The sequence below is a fragment of the Furipterus horrens genome, unplaced genomic scaffold, assembly GCF_987537825.1.
Source record: "Furipterus horrens unplaced genomic scaffold, mFurHor1.1.pri manual_scaffold_4, whole genome shotgun sequence".
NCBI lineage: Eukaryota > Metazoa > Chordata > Mammalia > Chiroptera > Furipteridae > Furipterus > Furipterus horrens.
This window is the reverse complement of record NW_028327174.1, coordinates 1,826,105-1,844,922: the sequence shown is the minus strand read 5'-3', so window position 1 is coordinate 1,844,922 and position 18,818 is coordinate 1,826,105. Positions and strand designations below refer to the sequence as shown.

The 18,818-nt window shown below is 67.3% G+C and overlaps 1 protein-coding gene across 5 annotated transcripts in view; it reads left to right on the top strand.

Moving 5' to 3' along the window:
* The window catches only part of GRAMD4 (GRAM domain containing 4), a 54,207-nt gene that overhangs the window by 19,192 nt on the left and 16,197 nt on the right, over nucleotides 1-18,818 (top strand). For 4 of the 5 annotated variants that reach the window (XM_090272250.1, XM_090272249.1, XM_090272252.1 and 1 more), the window contains exons 2-3: nucleotides 7,479-7,689; nucleotides 10,560-10,680. In XM_090272250.1, coding sequence (XP_090128376.1) covers nucleotides 7,479-7,689; nucleotides 10,560-10,680 — 332 coding nt within the window. Of the gene's footprint in view, nucleotides 1-6,456; nucleotides 6,613-7,478; nucleotides 7,690-10,559; nucleotides 10,681-18,818 lie in introns of those variants that run through there. The other variant, XM_090272254.1, reaches the window with a different exon arrangement.

Below are 18,818 nucleotides of genomic sequence, written 5' to 3'. Positions count from 1 at the left end.
CGCGAGCGCGGCCGTTGCTGCGATGACTGCGGGGGGGACGGGTTAGCCCCGGCTGCTCCCTGCCCTCGCTGCTCCCATCGGCGCACCAGCCAGTGCGTCCTGCGTGGGCCTCCGGCTCCCTCCCTGGCCAGCCAGCCCCCCACGCTGGGCGCGGTCTCCTCTGCTCCCGCCAGTCTCTGCCGGTTCCTTCTGGCTGGTTCTGGGGGACGGACTGTGTCCCTGCCACGCCCTGGCCTGGAGTCCTGGGGTGCCTTCCTCTGCCGGCCCCGCACCGGCTCCTCGGGACTCTGAGGCTGCCTGTAGCCGCCACCTTCCCTGGGGGCCTCCCCGGGCCGGTCACTGTCTGTTCTCGTTTTCGGAGCCCAGGGCAGCAGCCCCTCTGCACTCCAGCAGGAGCCGGCATCTGGCACGTAGTAGGTGCTCATGAAACGCCTGTTGGCGCCAGCAGTCGTTGCTCCTGAGCACCCAGGGCTCTGGGTGTGAGACTCACAGCCCCCGCGTTATTCGGTTTCTCACCGCGGGCCTGCGCTGTGCCGGCAGATGCGCGCACTGGGGACCAGGCCCTGCTCTACGGGACACTGCGCCGCAGCCCGTGCCCCTCTGCCGGCGGAGCAGGCCCTGCTGTCAGTCCAGCCGGGAGACTCGTGCTGGGCTCAGCCGTCACCACGGTGGAGCCTGGCAGTGACTGGGGCGGCAAAGAGGACTCGGAGGCTTTGGGCTCTTTTTTTTAATGTTTTATTTCACCGGACAGGAGCTCTGCAGCTGGGGCTGAAATCAAGGGCTTGGCCGCTCTGCTGCCAGGCCCGTGCTGGGCCTCGTTCTCTTCCTGAGCAGCTCAAGGGGGAGCCCTTTGCAGCCACGGGAGCCCTGGGGCTGGGTCTGCAGGGGGAGCCCAGGCCGCCCCGCTCGGCCACAGCTGGGCCGAGTTAAAAGGAAGCTCTGGAAGGACAGGTGTTTGGGAGGCACAAAGGAGCCTCACCTGAGGGGCTGTTTAAGGCTCACCCACTCGTGCCCCACCATGCAGCGTGCTGGGTGGGGCACGCAGGTGTGTGTGGCCCTGTTGAGTGGGTGTGCTGTGGGGATGTGGGGGAGGGGTTGGAACACCTTCATGGGGGAGGGGCGGTGCGGTCCTGAAGGGTGGACGGCTCCTCCGGGAGGGGGCGGCTGGGCTGCTGCGTTCCTGAGGCGTTTGCACGTGCTGCTGGTTTGCCCCTGGGGTGCACAGGCCCCACCCTGAGACCGAGGGGTGGCCCTGCGGCTTGTCGGTGTGGATTGGGGGGGGCAGTGCTGATCAGAACTGGTCTCCTTGCAGCCGGCCTCTCTGCTGCAGGTGGGAGACGGGCATGCATGGTGGGAGGGACGCTGGCACACGCCCAGGTGCACAGAGACGCATAGGTCTCCTCACGGTGCCTTCTGACCCCAGGGAGTCCGGAGAGGGCCCAGGCCACCGGCCTCGCCCCGTAAAAGGACTGGGTGGCGGTGAGGCCTACACGCGTGTGTGGTGCTCAGGCCACAGGCAGTGGGGCCTGCCGGCCCCTGGGAGCGGCCCGTGAGTCCTGGCACGTGTTGGAGAGCCTTGTTCTGTTAGGTCTTTATCGCCCTAAGCCGGGGACAGTGGCGGAGCTGGCCTTGGCCGCCTGTTTTGTCAATAGTGTGTCTTGGCCCCCAGCCACGCCGGTGTCCAGTTTCACGGCTGGAGCGGAGCTGACCGGTTATGGGGAGACTGTGACCACAGGCCTGCGGCCTTCCCACCCGGCCCCTTGCAGGGCCAGTTCCCCGAGCGTGGGGAGCTGTGCCCTGTGCCTTTGGCGGCTGCAGCGCTGAACGCCGAAATGCGTTCGGACGGCGCCCCCTCTGCCTCCAGGAGCTCAGGCTGCGGCCGCAGCAGGACGTCGTGAGAAGCACCGGGATCTGGAAGGTGCTTCCTACCAGCTGCCTCATTGGCTGGGGCTTCCCGAGGCCTGGCTGCTAAGAGTGATGGAGAGAGTTGAAAAATAATGAGTTCCTGGGTGCGGTTCCCATTCTTAGCTTATTTGCTTATATAACAGAGGTTTGTCCGCCTGCTCCGAAAACATAGGATTTCCTGCTAGCTTTGTTTTGTCTGAGTAAATATCCGTGTGGCCGCTCTGCCAGGCTCCCCACTCAGCCCCCGAGGCAGAGGGGCCCCCGAGCTGCCAGGCGGTGTGATGGATGCGTTACTAGGGGTCTGTGCCGTGGAGGTGTGTGGCCGAGCTGCCTGGGGTGAGGCAAGCAGAGGCTCTGAGTCCAGCCTGCAACCCCGGGGGCTGTAGCCTTGGAATTGAATTCCCCGAGTGTTCCTGGGTTTGGGGACTGCATGCCCGGCAGAGGTCGAGGGTGAGTCCACGCACAGCCCTCTATTCCGCGGGCTCTGCCCGTGGGAAGGTTTCCCTCGCACTCGCGCTGGCTGGCGGGCCTTGGGGCCCGGCTGTGGGCACTCGGGGCCCTGTCGGCGTGGCTGCCTTCGTGCGCCCTTCCTTCCTTCACTGAATGAGGGTTGTGACTGCGGTGTCTGCCAGCCTGGCACCTGCGGCCACAGCGGCAGCCACAGCCGGAGTGGCACTGGAGGGCTGGGCCCCCTACCTTACAAGGCGCAGCTGGGGCCCAGGCCCTAAACAAGGGGTAACCTAGCCAGACGTTCCAGACAACAGACTGAACGGGATGCTGGAAGTTAAGGGGGGACTTGCAGGAGAAGGAGCTGGGGTGGGAGACATCCCAGACCCGGAGGTGCTAAGCCCAGGTGGGGGTCTCATCCGGATGCCGCAGGCGGAGAAGGGCTCTGTGGGGCGTGGGGCCCCCGGGCCGGCTGGGCAGGAGGCGGGTGGAGGTGGGAAGCGCAGCTGTGGGGCCTGGCCTGCAGGGGGCGGCTGTGGAGCGCTCACGCGACCAGGGCTCCTTCGCGGGCAATGGCTGGTGCAGCTGGTGGCCGCGGTGGCCGCCAAGCGGGAGGGACGCTGAGATGGGGCTCTGCGCTCAGTGAGGCGGGTCGGGCTGCCGGGGGGCGGGCGCCCGGGGAAGCAGCGTGCGGGAGGCTGGCGGGCGCGGGTTCAGTCAGGGGCACCTCCGTGGTGACCCCAGGAGCATGCGGGGTCCTGTGGACTTTCCGGCCCTTTGGGGGTTCCCAGGCAAGTCACGAGTTTGGGGAGACCGCAGGGTCATCAGGCGAGCCAGCGTCCTCAGCCCGCGTGCGAGGCAGGGCCGGGGCCGGCGGTCACGGGGTGTGCTGGTCTCAGCACCCGGCACGGGGTCCCCGTGCGCGGCCGCCGGGAGCCGTGTGTGCTGGGGTCTGGGGGCCGGCGTGCGGGGACGGGGCTGTGCGGTGCTGCTTAGGTCTGGCCCTTAGCAAGGCCCCTCCCTGGGCCGCCCCCTGCAAAGCCTCGGAGTCCACAGCTGCCGTGCCACGCTGCTCCCGAGGCAGCTTTGGGTCGTCTTCCCTGCGGGCAGAGACCTGGCAAGCGGCGGGTCGGCTGGGACCAGCGTGGTGCCGGGGGGGGGGGGGGGGCAGGGAGGCACTCATTTCTCACTGACGTGACCCTCTAGGACTGGGGTCTGGGATGAGAGGTGCATCTGTGGGAGAACAGCTATCGTTTATCCTGGGATTAGTGGGAGTGCCCCCAAACCCCCGGGGGCTGGAGCGGGAGCCCCGCAGGGAGCAGCGCGCGCCCTGCCTCCAAAGAGGACGCTGGGACGGGCACGGGGCAGGCGCAGAGACCAGGAGCCGCTTCTTCTAAAACCTTGGGCCGGGAGGGGAAGTAACGTCCTTTGTGGTTTGTGAGTCCACTGTTCCCCAGACACTGCGGCCTCTGTGTGTCCGGAGCCCCTGGGCCGGGTTCCAGAGCAGAGAGCCCTGTGCGCAGGGTCAGCACTGCTGGACTCAGTCCCGCGCAGCGGCCTGGAGCCCGGCGGGCGCTGCCTTCCGCCGGGAGCCCTGCTGCCCCGGGCACGGCCCCAGGTGTCCGCCGCCTGGCAGTGGCCGCAGGTTCCCTGCCGAGTGCCGTGGTTCTGAGCGGGGGTCCGGCAGAGCCTCAGCCGGGGGCGCTCCCAGCCCGTCCACTTCCACCAGCAGGTACGGGCCTGGGGGCGGCAGGGCCCCTCTGAGCAGCGCTCGCCTTGAGGGGTGCACATGCAGGGAGCTGCCCCCCTGTGTGGGCCTGGGGGTGCCTGAGGGCTGGATCCTGGGGCAGCGTCTGAGGAACGGGCTTCCTCCCACGGGCTGAGGGGCTGGCTGGATGGGGGGAGGGCTCGATGGGGGGTGGTGCACAGGGCAGCAGCGCCCAGAGGCAGGTCCAGGGAAGGGTGCCGAGACAGCACCGCAGAGCGCTGGCCTCATGGGGGAAGCCCCTCTCTGGGTCACGCTTGGCGTCTGGGGTCCGGCCCTCCTCTCCCTCCATCTCTCCTCCGTCTTCATCTGAAAGTTGGGGGCTGTACTGCATTGAAGTGTCCCCCAAATTCACATGTAGCTGGAACCTGTGAATGTGCCTGTACTCGGAAACAGGGACTTTGCAGGCGTAGCTCAGATGAGTCATCCTGGGGGTGAGTAGCCCCTCAGCCCAGGGCAGGGGCGGGACGGGGGCTCTCCCGGCAGCCGGGGCCCGTGCAGCTGGGTGGCGGGGTGCCGTGGGGTCTGGTGCTGGTCGGGCAGCCGCAGGCCCGGTCCCTGTGTGTGCGGGGCCTAGGGAGTCGGGCAGCGGGGCGGTGGGGAGAGCCAGAGCCCCCGCTGGGGCAGGCTGCGCGTCGGGACCCTGACGTGCGGCTGGGGTGACCTGGTGGCTGGAAGGACGCGCCCCACGGGGGAGCCCAGTGCCGTGGGCCCAGGACCGGCCGCGGGGGGCGTGCGCTGCATTCTGATGGTGGCCTGGCTGGACACTTGGTGCTTTGTCCCTCTCCCTGTGCACCCCCTCGTGTGCTCGTGGGAGCCGGACTGGGAAGGACGGCGGCCCCAGCCTCGGGGGAGTGAGAACCCCACCCAGAGCCCCGCGGGGACAGGAGCCCTGCTGGGTGGGACAGGCCAGGACGGCGCCCTGGGGGGTTGCTCTGGCCAGTGGCTGTGCCCAGGGCGGGGCCTCGGGCGCCTGCCTGTGCGACGCTGGACGGCAGGGAGTCGGGACGAATGGAAGCGGTTTCCACGGCTGTGCTTCCCTCTCCGGCGCATTCTAACTTCTTTCAGCTTAAAGAGCAATAGGGAGACGGTACCGGACGTTTGGGGGGAGAAGCGTCACAAACTGCCCGTGAGCCTCCAGCCCTAACCTGGGGTCCTGCGACGCCCGTGGTCACTTCAGACGCCTGTTTGCTGTCGCGGTGACCGCGGGGCAGCAGCATTTTATAACTGCCCTTGTCACGCACTGGGCCGTGAGCCCAGCATGACACTCCGGAGCAGCGCCCTGCCCGTGGGGGCACGGGGGTAATTCACAGCGCGGCTGCCATCTCGCTGTGGTAGCGGGGTGGGCCCCCCCCCCCCCCCCCGTGGGATTTGCCCCTTGGATGCGTCTCAGCAGGCAGGGCTCCCCAGCCCCCAGCCAGCTGTCGCTTCCTTCGCCGTGGCAGGTTTTGCACGGGCTGGGGGTACATTTCCGCCGGCTTTGCCTGCGTCTGCTCAGGGAGTTTGCCGACCCGTGTGCCGAGCTCCCGGGCCGGCCCCACGTTTATTCAGCCTGCGTTACAAAGAGAGCAATCCTCCACGCACCGCACTGGCTGTGCACAGGCCGGGTTTGGGTGCGTCTTTTAAATGGAAGTTCACTTTTGTCCACTTGACCGTTAGGCATTTTGAACTTTGTGATCATTTTTTTCCGTCTCTTAAGTAGATTTACTCTCTCTCCAGGGAGTTGATAAACATGAAGTTCTCATTTCTTTTGGGTTTGTTTGTTTTTTAAAGTTTACTTAGCCTTTTAGTCCATCTGGAGCTCGCCGCTGCTTTACACATGTTTTTCCAGATGGCTGGCCACGGCCCCCCCCCCCCCCGCCCACAAGCGCAGGGACGCCCCCCACCCCCACCGTCCTGCATGGTGCTCCGCATCCCTGGTCGCTCCTGAGTTCCGGGGACCATGGCGGTTCCCGTGGCTTTTGCACCAGGGCCACATCGGGCCACCTTGTCGTGTCCCGAGGGAGCGCTGAGACCCGCCCGTCCCAGGGGCACCTGTAGCCCCTGCACTGACACCTGCATGCCTCACCTGTCCCCCCAGACCAGAGCCGGCTCTGGCGCCTTCTCAGGGGGGTCCTTGCCGTGGGCAGGGGTGCCAGGGGGCGCGAGGCCCTCGGGGGACGCGGCAGGCGTGATTAACGGCCCTTGGGGAGCCTCGGGGCGCCAACGGTCGGTTGGTCGGAAACAGGAAGTACTTCTCCCTGCCTCTTGGTTCCTCGTGAAATACCCAAACGGGGGCGGTGAGGGCCGGCTCACAGGTCCCCCCCCCGCCCCCCCACTTCCTGCCGGCCTTGCGTGGAGCAGCCGTGGTGTTTATCGGGCCCTGGCCCGGGCTCAGAGCTCGATGGCGTCACCGGGGGTTCTCAGAGTGCTTCAGTGTCGCTCGTCCTGTTCCCGCGTCAGAGGCGGGAGCTGAGGCTCAGGACCGGCCAGCGGCAGCGCAGGCTTCAGTCTCGGTGTGTCTGCTCGTCGCTTCTGCGAAGACCCGGGGCCTCCCGGAGAAGTCGGGGGGCTGGTGGGGGATGAGGGGGGCCACTGGCACCGCCCCCTGAGGCTTTGGGGGTCACCTGGGTTTTCCTGGCTGTGGGGGGCAGAGAGGTGGGGACGGGGTAGCCATGGCGGGTCCCGCCTTGTGTGCGCATGTGTGTTTAAACTTACGTGTGTCTGTATTGGGGCTCCCACAGGGTGGCCCCCTTCAGGGTGGCGGGGGCCGGCCAGCAGCCGACTGCGCCCGCGGTTTGGGGCTGTCTGGGGACGCAGGTGGCCTGCTGGCCGGCGGCGTGTGTGTGGTGACCTCTCAGAGCAAGGGAGGCTGGGCCGCCCAGGCGGGCAGGTCAGGGCCCCCTGGGCTGTGTACCTGCGAGCGGCCAGGTGGAACGAGGGCCCCCATGAGACGCCCCCGTGCCTGGCGTCTGGGCGGCTTCCGGGGCTGTGTGGCCGTCCTCGGCAGCACCCGCAGCCACCGCCCTGGCCACACACCCTCGCCGGTTTGCCAGGAGGACCTCCAAGGAGTGTCAGCCCCTCCCTGTTTATGGCAGCGTCCCCCCTCCCCCCGCCCCTGCCCCAGGGTCCCAGCTCCCCCAGGCTGGCCCATCCTGGGCGCCAGGGCCTGCTGACACACTTGGTCCCTTCTGCTCTGCGGGGTGCACAGCGGGCCGGCTCCTGTGCACAGCAGTGGCAGGAAGTGGGGTGCGTGCAGGGCCGGATCCCCAGAACAGGCTACTCCCTGCGGGCAGGGTTGGGTCCCACCTGGGGCCCTGGGCCTGGAGGCCGGCGGGTGTACCGTGCCCCGCTGACTGTGTCCCCCACTCTTCTGTTGCAGGGACCCCGACCGTCATGTTAAGGTAAAGCAGAGGGGCTCAGTGCTGAACATGCTAAGGAGGCTGGACAAGATCAGGTTCAGAGGTCACAAGAGAGACGACTTCCTCGACCCAGCAGAGTCTCCCAGTGCCTCGGACACCGAGTGTGGGGACGAGGCCCCCCTGAAAATGCCTCGGGCCTCGCCCCGGGACAGCGAGGAGCTGAGGGACCCGGTGAGCGTGCTGTGCGGGCCCCTGGCTGCCTGGGGCCCTTGTGTGGGGTCCCTCGTCCCCAGGGGCCAGACTGAGTGTGACCTTGGGCAGGGACAAGGCCGGGCCTCTGCTCCTGTCCCATCTCGCTCTCCCTGTGCCTGCCCTGCTCCCGCGGCCCCACCTCCACCAAGGCCGGTCCAGCAGCGGGGGTCCTTCCCCGTGCGCTCCCTGGGTGGCTGGCAGACTCCTCGTGCAGGAGCGATGCTGCCCCCAGGCTGACCCCTGGGAGCGTGGACATGGGGGAGGGCGACAGACAGGGCACCTTCTGGAAGCTCCTGGCCGTGGCCTGCCGCCAGCTGCCCTCGGGCGCGCGGCTCTGGCCCCGGCAGCTGGCGAGCCCTCATCGGCCCACACGGAGACAGTGGTCCCTGTGGGCCCATCGGCGGGGCCCTCTCCACCAGGGCGCAGATAGCCCGTGGGCACCCGGGCGAGGCACCAGCGGGCCCAGCCTTCCAGGAGCGTGCGTTTCGTCAGTGGCCCCTCTCTGGCCAGATATGGTCTCTGGGCTCACCCCTGTGGGCACGGCTGCCCGAGCCCTCCCCACGCCGGCGAAGAAGCCCAGAGCCATCTCGGGCCGCCTGTGGGTGACCTCCCGGCGTGGGCACCAGGGCTGGCGGCCTGTCGGTCTCCCCCTCGGGCACCCAGGCCAGGTTTCCTTTGCCGAGGCGGCTGGTGTGCGCGCGCCCTCCCTGGCTCCTTGCATTATTGATGCTCTGCCGGGGAACAAGCCTGCGTGCTCGCTCCCGGCGGGATGAATAATTTACCAGCACTGCCTCCTGGGAGCCGGCCGCTCCCTTGTCCCCAGGCCAGGCCTGCCCGTGTGTCCCAGGGTGCAGTCATGTCCCAGAGCAGCACCGGCCTGGCTTCAAGGAGTGGTGCTTTCTGGTTTGCGGGTGCCAGCCTGGTTGCCGGTGCTGTGACTCCCGGATGCTCTGGGGCTGAGGGCAGGCCGCCCAGGGCACGGACCCGTGTGTGGTGCCGGGCTCCGTGTGAGCGCACGCGCCTGCGCGCCTGTCGTGGATCCCACACAGAGGCCGTAGTTAGACTGTTCTCCTGGCCCCCCACTTGGTCCGTCTGTCCATCCAGGGCCGGCGGCAGCCCCTGGCCTAGGAGCTGTCTGGGCGGAGACCCAGACTTGACCCAGAACGCGGCCCTCCTGTGCGCATGTGCCTGAGCGCCGGGGCGGGCGTCAGCGCAGAGTCCGTAGGCCTGGGGTCGCATCTCACTCGCCCTGAGGCTGTGGGCTGGTGACACGGGCTGGCGGTCCTCCTGTCCCGGTGCTGTCCTAGGAGCACGGTGCCCGCGAGGCTGCGTGCCGGAACGGGGGTGGGCACTCAGGGGCTATGTGAGCCAGGCCTCTGGGGTCCCTCCTGACTCTCCTTGGGGCTCTTCCTCCTGGTGGGGGGGCGGCTGGTCCCTGGACCCCGTGGCGGGCTGTGCCCTCGCCCCCGTTGGCCTCCCCCCACTGAGCCAGGGGTCCATCAGGCCCGGGAGCCACGTGCCCACATGGCCCACGTCACCCCCAGTGGGCTGCTGGGGATGGGTCTGTCGCCCTGGTGGCTGTGAGCAGGTCACCGTCCTGCCGAGGGGGCCTGTGTCCCATGCCCTTGTCCGTGGCACAGGTGACCTCGGGCCTTGCTGTTTTCCTGAGCTGGTGGGGAGCCCGGTCGCTCGCTCTGGGTGGTTTCGGTTTGTGTGGCTTTTCGTGTGAGGGAGGTTCGTCATCTCTGTGTCTGTTTTTATTGTTGTTAAGTGTATGTAACACACAATTCACCAGTTTGATCCGCTTTCAGCATCCAGTTCAGTGGCATTAAGTACATTTGCTTAGTTGTGTGGCGCCCTCTGGGCTGCCGCGGTGGGGGATGGGCAGAGGAGGGACCAGTTGGTCTGCAGGCAGGGGAGTTGCCCGCACCCCCAACTCCTCCAGGCTCCCCGGGCCTGCCCTCCGGGGGCTCCCACCCCAGGAGACAGCACTCGGCGCGGGGGCGGTCAGTGCCGGGACAGGCCAGAGGGTCTGCCAGGTGCCCCAGGGCGTGCTCCTCCAGAGCGGGACCCTGTCCAGGCTGCGTGTCCCCTTCCCCCTCGCCCAGCCTGGAGGGGTTGTGGCGACCAAGGCTGGGGAGTCAGGCCCCTCCTGTTGCAGAGTGGGCACATGGTGCCGTTCCTCGCCTGCTCAGCGGCAGGATGCCGTGCGCGGTGACCATAGACATGTCCTGTCTGTTGCCCTGGGTGTGCACCTTTCCCTCCTTTCAGCAGGACAGGAGGTGGCCCCCTGTCCCCAGGGCCCTTGGCCCATGGGGCTGCCAGATGGGGGTGCAGTGAGCCCTCTGTGCCGCAGGCCTCGGCCTGTGCTGGGCGGGGCGGGGCACCCCGGGGCCGTGGTCCGCTCCGATTTCTGCAGCCTGGCAGTGGGGCTGTCTCTCTGACCCCTGGGGCGCAGCGCCCTCCCAGGTGTGATAGCCCGGAGTCCGGTGGCTGGACTCGCCTTCCCGGGGGGCCACCTGGCCGGCACAGGGGTCCATGCTGTCTCGCCCTCGGCAGCCCGATGGTGGTATTGGGACTGTCCAGAGGCTGCACTGTCTTTAAACCAGAATGTTCTTGGGGCTCCGAGGACGCCCACATGTCTGAGAGGTCACTTCCACTGGCCGGGGAAGCTGAGGTGCGCGGATGGGGGTTTAAGGCTGACCCCAAGCCTGCCTGGCCTGTGAGTTCCGCAGGTGGGGGCTGTGGCCAGCCCTGGCAGACACGGGTCCTCGGGCCCTTGAGGGACCACGGGGTGCACACAGGATGCTTTGAGGCCACTCCCCTGAGCTCTCGGGGTTCCCTTCCAGGCCGGTCCAGGGACCCTCATCATGGCGGCAGGAGTCCAGGACCTCAACCGGACGGAGTTCGATCGACTGAATGAGATCAAAGGCCACCTGGAAATCGCCCTGCTGGAAAAGCACTTTCTCCGTGAGTACCTGCCGGGGCGGGGCGGTGGGGATGTCCGGCATGTGGGGACCGGTGTGGCCCCGCAGACGTCCCCGCACAGCCTTTGGCCTCCTGAGTCCGCGCAGTCCCTCTGCCGCTCTGCCAGGCCCGGTGTTCTGGCGTGCTGGGCGGCATGTCTGCACTCTCTGGGGCAAAGGAGAAGGTCACGGGGCCGGGCTGGAATGTTCCCGGAAATCAGATTTCTCCAGTGACCCCGGTGCCTTGTATTTCCCGCAGTGAACTTGGAACTGACCGAGCTTTGTGAAGGGACTGAGGCTTATTTGTTCTGCTTTGTGTCGTTTCCGCGCTGAGCTGGGGGGACCGTGGGGGCACCTCCTCGCGTGTGTCGGCCGCGCGTGTTGGCTTCCGGGCCGGGCTGCCTGTGCGGCCCCACCACACGCTCCTGCTGCAGTTTGGGGGGTGCTGACAGCAGGGGTCCTTCAGGTGGGCCTGCGGGTCCTCCCAGACCCCGTCTCATTTCAGGCACGGCCATCAGTCGCTCACGGCCCCCCTCTGTCCCCTCTGCTTTCGGGGTGAGGCAGCCAAGGCACGGAGGCTGAGTAAACGAGGAGACCCCGGGGCACGGAGGGGCCTCTTTGGTAGTGAGGGAGGGTTTCAGGGGCACACACAGAGCCTGTCAGGCCAGGCCCATGCCCGCCGTGCCCACCCCAGCCCCGTCCACTGCGCCCGCCACGGCCGCCCCTGGAGTCCCTGCCGGCGCCATGGCGCTTCGTCTGTGAAGGCTGTGGGAGCAGCTCAGCTGCACGAGTGAAGGCCACGCGTCCGGCGTTCCAGCTGAACGGCAGGTTTCCCGCTAATGTCACACACCCAGCGTGAGCCCGTCAGGCCCCACGTGGGCGGCAGGTGGTGTGTCCCTTCGGTCACCCCTGCTGGCTCTCTTCTTGCTCCTGGTGGAGGAGCCAGGCCCTCTGTCGCCGGGCCTCCGCTCTGGACGCTGCTCAGGGTGTCCAGGGACTCAGCGCGGGACCTGACGTGTCTGTCCCCCCGGGCTGACGGAGGGGTAACCCGCAGGCCATCCTTCATCCTCAGGGCTCCGCCCCAGCACCTCCGTGGAGGCTGCACACAGCACATCTCACCGCTGTCCCTCCTCCGTTCATCAGCCGGTGTGTTTCTGAAGCCCTGCCCGCTGGCGGGTTCCGGGGAGGGCGGGCGTCCACGGAGGAGAGGCAGGATGCGCGCCTGGACGCCCGTCCCCCTTTGTTTTCCGGTTTTCAGAACGATGGCTCTGTCCTCTGCTCGGGAGGCCATGGGTCTGACCCCTGTGGCTGCCCTGTCCTTGGTGCTCAGCTGGGCGCCTCACCCCCGGCTGCGGGGGCCCCTGCAGGTTTGCGTCTGAGCCCTTCCGACGCGCGCTGGTCCCGTGAGATACGCCCGGCTCTCTGACGTGAGGCAGCACTGCAGGCTCCGCCGAGCGTGTCCTGCCTGCCCTGGAAGCACCCCCTTCCCCCGGCTCCTGGGGGGGAAGCGGTGTCTGGACAGACCCCTCTGTTTAATCCACCTGTCACCACGGACGCATGGGCTGCTGGCATCTGGCGAGTGTGACCGGTGCCCCTGAGAACGTGCTGTAATCTGAGAGCCTCCTCCGACTTCTCTGTGGGTCCCCTAATGCCCTTTATGGCAAAGAGAGTCTGGGTTCCATGTTACCCTCGCCGGGCCGCTCTTCGGTCTCCTGCCGCCGCGCCTGGTGACCGACATTCTGACCGGGCCCAGCTCCCCACCGTCCGCAGCACGGTGGCCCGTGTCCAGTGTTAACGCGCCTTCACGGGTCTGGAGTACCTGCTCCGGGAGCAGACGGGCTGCCTCTCGCAGAAGAGGACGCGGCCAAGCCCGCAGCGGCGCCATCAGTTATTAAACATTGAAAGGAACAAATGTTCCCGTGAGGAAAGGACGCAGGAGGAAGAGTGTGGACCTGAGTGTGCGCCGGCTCGTGACCGGAGGCAGGATCCTAAATCTGTTAGCGTGGCGCATAAATAAATGAAAAGCCGTACATTCTGCTGCCGGAGGTGCGTTTCGGCTGCTGCCGCCTCTTTAGCCCAGACGCACGCTGGTCCCCAGTTTCTGGCAGGAGGGCGTGTTTATCGGCCGCCGCGGGCGTAGGCTGGGAAGGGTCTCCGGCCCTGGGAGCTGCAGGCACCGGCTGCACCCCACAGCGGCTCGGGTGGGGTTCGGGTCATGGAGGGAAATGCGTGTGGGGGCTTCAGGACTGTGAGAGTCCTGGCTGCCAGGCCGAGCCGAGGCTTCCTTCCCGCGTGTGGGTCCGCGTGGCGACTGGGAGGCGTGGGGGCCTTCCCCGACGTGCCGAGGCTGCCCCGCCAGGGACTCGTGGGTTCCTGGGAGGCTCAGACAGGCGGCGGGGAGAAGGGGCCCTTTGCTCCTGAGCCCCAGGGCTCCCGGGGTCCCCCTTCCTGCCGTGTCCCACAGTGGGTCGGCGTGGCTGGCTGGTACCCTGTGGGGCGCTTCTCGAAGCAGCTGGTCAGGGAGGCAGACCGGCGGGCAGGGGAGGTGCGGGGGCCGGGCTGCGTGATTCAGAGCAAGGGGGGCCCTCCCGCCAGTGAGGGCTTCTGAAACAGCAGGGCCCCGGGAGCTGCCGCCGCCGCACGGGCCCAGGGCCGAGGCCGCCGTTGAGGCTGGGGACGGGGTAGGTGTGGGGCTGATCAGAAACCTCAGGACTCTCCCCTTTGGACCTGGGCTGTAGATGTCCCTCTGGGGGCCTGGATTTTTTTTTGTTTTTTTTAAGCTTTTATTTTTCAGGGGAGGGGAAGGGAGAGAAAGGGAGAGAAACATCACTGTGTGGTTGCCTCTCATGCGCCCCCGACTGGGGACCTGGCCCGCGACCCGGCCCTGTGCCCTGACTGGGAATCAAACCAGCGACCCTTTGGTCGCAGGCGGCCCTCAGTCCACTGAACCACCCCCGCCAGGGCTGGCAGAGGCGGCTGCCCTGTGGCCTGTGGGGAGGCCCTGACCTTGCAGCTCCGCTGGGGGTTCTTCTTCATGCACACCTTCTCTCCTGTACTGAGCTGGGCCCCGTGAGAGGGCATGAAAGTCGCTGTTGCCTAGTCTATGAAGTCCCGCAGCTTGAGTGCAGGGCCTTGCATCTGGGTGGATCAGTCAGTGGGTAGGTGAGTGATGGGGAGATGATGGGTGGGTGGGTAGATGGATGGGTCAGTGAGTGGGTGAGTGGATGGGTGGATGGACAGGTGGACAGATGGACTTGCTCCCTGCACTAGGCACCCCCTCTGTACACCCTTCAAGGCCCCCTGGTACCTCCCAGAGCTCTGGCTTTCCAGACGCCCCTGTCCTCACTGGTGTTTGGTCCCTAAGCGTGTGTTTTATATGTGTCAGCTGTGGGACCCCCCACTTAGTGACCACAGGCCTGGGCTCAGGTGCTCAGCAAACAGCCCGAGGCGGCAGGGCAGGGCAGGGCAGGGCAGGGCAGGGCAGGGCTGGAGGCCGGCGCCGGGTGCTTGGCTGAGCAGGGAGGGCGGGGGAGAGGCCGGCGCACGCCCGTTTCTTCCTGACAGTCCGCTCTCCGGGCGAACGCTGGCTGCCCCGCTGTCCTGTTTCACATGGGAAGGAGCGTCATGTACCACTTGTCCTGCCCGTCCCCCCGTGGTTCCTGAACTGTGCCTGAAGCCAGCCGTGAGCCCCTCTCGGCGTGGCATCGCGGGAGGGCGTGAAGGGCCGGCCGCGCTGCCTCCTGGCCCTGGCTCACCGCTCCGTGAACGTCACCTCTGCGTGCGCGGCAAATAGCAGGCAGGCAGGCCGGGCAGGCCGGGTCCGGGAGAAGATGAGCCCAGGGTTCACAATGCGGGTGACTCACTTCCTGTAATAAACGGTTTTGCCCCAGTGCGGTGGGGGCTCGGGAGTTGCGGTGGGCACATTTCCCTGGCTGCTGAGAGAGGAGGTGTGGTCCCTGGGAGGCGGGGGCGGCTCTGCCTTCTGGAAATGTCCCCCGTGATGGTGGGCGGGGTGACTCGGGCTGACAGTGGAGGAGGGAGGTGGAGGGGCAGAGCCGGGGCCTCCAGGTGTGCAGGCCCCACACCTGGCCAGGGGGTGGGGACTGCTTTTTGAGGGGCCCCTGCGTTTGCGCTCCTGACCAGTGGGAAGGAGTTTTATTTAAGGACTGCCACTTGGTTTTATTTTTGGCAGTGGCTGGGCCTGTGGAGGTGGTGCCGCGGGGACTCCTGCTTGAGAGTTCTGCTCTTTCAGGGTTAAAAATAGCCTAGAGGCCGGGCGGGGGGCTGGGGGTGCAGTGGGCGTGAGCTGACGCCTGTCCTCCATTGCCCTCCGTTGCCCTCTGAGTCGGGGTGCCGAGGGCTGGTGGGGAGGGCTCTGGGGTCACCCATCAGCTTGCTGACCCTGCCCTTCTCGTCCCCACCCGGAGGCCTGATGGCTGGCGCAGGTGGGCGGGCTGGCCCCTCACATGGGGCTGGTTTCCTGTCCTCGGGGCTCCGTGTCTGGACCTCGTTCTTGCTCGTGCCTGGGAGAGCAGTGGCCAGCGGTCTCCATGAAGAAACGGGGCTACAGGCAGGACCGACGTCTCTTCCTGCCAGAGTGCGGGCCGGCCCGTTCGGATGCCGGGCTGCGAGGGGGCGTTTGGATGAGGAGGCCGGGCTTTAGGAAGTTGAGCAGACATGTCTGTGGGTTCTCTGGGTTCCCCTGTCTCCCCATCCCACTCTGTTGCCCGTCTGCTTGCGGAGAGGTGGGCGCGCGCAGGCCAGGACCCCTGGGGAGCCACCCGTGGCTTCCCTCTGGGGCCGCAAACCTGGTAGCTTGCTTCGCTCCCGTGGGTGTCTTGTTGAGCAGTTTGCACAGCGGGGTGCAGACTGCCCTCTCCCGGGCACACCCGCAGGCCCTGGACGGTTCTGGGGGCCTGGACGGGCCCCTCGGGTGGCACCGCGGCTCTCCTGGCTCCGCAGACTCCCTTGCAGCCGGTGGTCTGCATTGTCTGTGGTGGGTCAGCAGACGCCACAGAGCCCGGAGCCCATCGTGGCCGACACCAGACCTTGTAAAAGACCAAGGGCCAGGCTCGCTGCACGGCCTCTGGGCCGCGGTGCCTCCCACCCTGCCAATCCGTGGCTTCCTGGTCTGACGCAGAGGTGTGTGGCTCCTCCCCCTGGGACCCTGCGTGTGACTTGGCTGCGGCAGGTGTGAAGTAACGTGTGGCCAGGCCTCCCAGCACGGAAGGTGACCGGGGACAGGATGCCCCAGCCCGAGGGGCACTGCCCAGCTGGGTGCACTGCTGTCAGACGTGTCGTGGAAGGCCGCGGGCGCGTGGCAGTGTCCCCCGTGCGTCCTCGTCACCGTGTTGGAGCTGGCGAGGGTGGGCTGGGTCAGGGTGCCATCCATGGAGACGTTGCTGGGGACGCTGGGCGAATGCTGCTTCAGGTGCTTTGGGGCACAGCTGGAGGTGGGAGCCATCCGGGGCCCCCGCCCCCCAAGGGCCACTGTACCCGCTAAAGGGCGCCCTTCCCTGTGCTGTCACCGGTGCGCTGCTCGGCCGGAGGGGCACTGTCATCCCCCCACCCAGGGCCAGAGGGGCCTGCTTGGACCCAAGAGTTTGAGCTTGGGGGAGTGTGGGGGCCAGAATCCTGCGCCTAGGCATGCCCCTGTCCTCGTCACCAGAGCCTGCGACTGTGTCATCTTCCGTGGCAGAGGGACTGGGCAGCAGAGGGTCCTGGTTACTGGTGGTGTCACCAGGGGTCCTTGTGGGAGAGGAGCGGGTCGGAGGTCGGAGTGATGTCGTTGCCAGCTGGCGTCACTAGGCTCAGAGTGCCGGCGCCTCTGGAAGCTGGAACCGGCCGGGAGCCCCTGAAGGGGCCCGCCCTGCCCGCACCTTGACCTCAGCCCCGAGGCCATTTGAATTCTTCCCTCTGAAGCTGCAGGAGAGTCACCGGTGCTCCTTCCAGCTTCTGTGTGTGCGGGCGTGCCCACAGCAGCAGTCAGACACCGCACGGCTGTCGGGGCTTCCTCGGCCTGGGGTGGCGGCACACCCCTACCTGTGCGTCAGGAGTGTGCGGTGGGTCTGGCAGGCTCTGTGGTGGGGCGGAACTGGGGTGGGCTCTGTGTGCCCGGCCCCCCATCGTGGGACACAGCGGGGCCGCTGCGGAGGCCCGAGCAGAGCTGGAGGCTCCCAGAGGACATGGGTCCCTGTGGGAGGCTGGAGAGGTGAGGCCCCTTCTGAACGTCTGCTCAGCACTTTCAGGCAGGAAATTAGCTCCTGTCTCTTTTCCTACTCGGGTTGGAGAGAGACCGGTGACGGGGATTTGTAGGCTCGGCTGTGCAGCTGTGCAGAGAGCCCACTGTGGTCTGCGCGCTGCTGCGGCCTAAATATGTCCCCGTCGGAGGCAGCATGCCCGTCATACGCACTGTCATTGCCGAAACCGCTCCTCAGAGGAGGGCTCGTGGGGGAGGTAGGAGCTCGGTGCCGGTCGGTTTTATTTATTCAGCTGCCCTGGCGCCCCCAGGAGAAGGCGGGACGTCTTCTCGTGGCTTTGCTGGGAGCTGGGACGAGCAGGTGGCCAGGCTGTGTCTGGGGGCCACTGTCCCCGAACTGGCTGGGGCGGGGGCTCTGGCGTGTGGGGCTTCGGGGCCTGTCCTGGCTCTGCAGGGCCTCGGCCCGGGGCAGGAGAGCAGGGCAGCCTCTGAGGGGTCACAAGGCCCTGGGTACAAGGCCACAACTCCTGGGGAGGCCCGAGGCCCGTCTCGGACTCCTCCACGTGAGCGCTTCTGCACACTCGAAAGCAGGCGTCTCGGGAGGGGACCGTGTGCTGTGTGTTCCCATCCAGCCCATGCCAGCCTGGCCGGTGGTGGAACCTGGCTGCGCGTGGACCTTTCACAGGTCGGTGACGTGGGGAGGGGAGACCAGGGGCAGCAGCCACCTTGAGGAAGACGTGATCTCCTGCTAAGGGTGCTGGGAGGCCAACATGCCCGAGGCCTGTGGGTGGTGGAGGTGTCGGGGCCGCTGTGACCTTCAGACGGGGCAGAGATCCATGGCGATGACGCGGGTGTGTGGTGTTGGGGCTCAGAGGTGCGGACGGGAAAGCGCCGTGACCTTGACTGGAGCTCCTGCCCGCGGCTCCCGGGAAGACGGCCGTGATGGTGCGAAGCCCTCCGTGTTCCCGCGGGAAGCAGCGTGGGAGGTGGGCATGGAGCTGTCTGCCCAGGCGTGGTGTGGCCCAGCCAGTGGACTGAGGTGCTCCCACCCCAGCGGAGGGCCATCCGCCGGGGCTCTGGGTTCGCCCGCCTGCACGCCCTGTGAGCCTCCCCGGGGCACGCTGCTGTCCTCTGTCCTGCTCAGGACCAGCCCTGGCGCGCGCGTCCTCTGGCCGCCCCTGGCCGCCCCTCTGCGCTGCTTGCTGGACGTGCCATGTGGGAGCGTGTGCTGTCCCCACCGTCCGTGTCCACTGTGTCTTCCTGACTCCTCCTCGGGTCAGACTGGGTCCTGGCGTTGTCTCCATGGTAACGCCGATGGGCCTCCCTTGGGGGGTGTGGCCTGAGTCAGGGAACTCTTGGCAGAGTGTCGGCCCAGGAACCTGGTGTGTTTACTGGGGCTCATGTTTGCTGAGCCCCTGTCTGTGGACCCGCATCACCTCTGGGGACCCTTTCCCCGCACCCCGAGGACCCGTTTGCCTGTGGGACAGTGCCAGGCAGATGGCTTAGGGCCGAGGGCGAGGGGCCCCGACAAGAGCAGACCAAGGGCGTTTGAAGGCCTAAGGAAGGTAGGTCCCCGTGGCTGGAAGCCAGCGAGCAAAGGGGAGAAGGGCAGAGGGAGGCCAGCTGGAGAGCGGCCGGGGCCCCGGGGCGGTGCACTCGTTCCCCGGCCCCCGGGGGAAGCCCCTGCCGAGCCCCACGCAGGACGGCAGCAAGTTCCACCTGACACTTCACGGGGACCAGATGGGAGGGTGAGAGGGGAGCTGGGGGCCAGTGAGGATCGCGTGTGGGAGCCAAGGCGAGAAAAGTGGGTGGATTTGGGGTGCCTGCAGGGAGGATCCCAGCCTGTGTGCGGCGGTGAGAGCCCCGCCCACCGGTGCCTGGCCCCGCCCCTCATGCCTGGCCCCGCCCTCTGCTGTAAATGAGCCCGCCCTTGAGCATGGGGC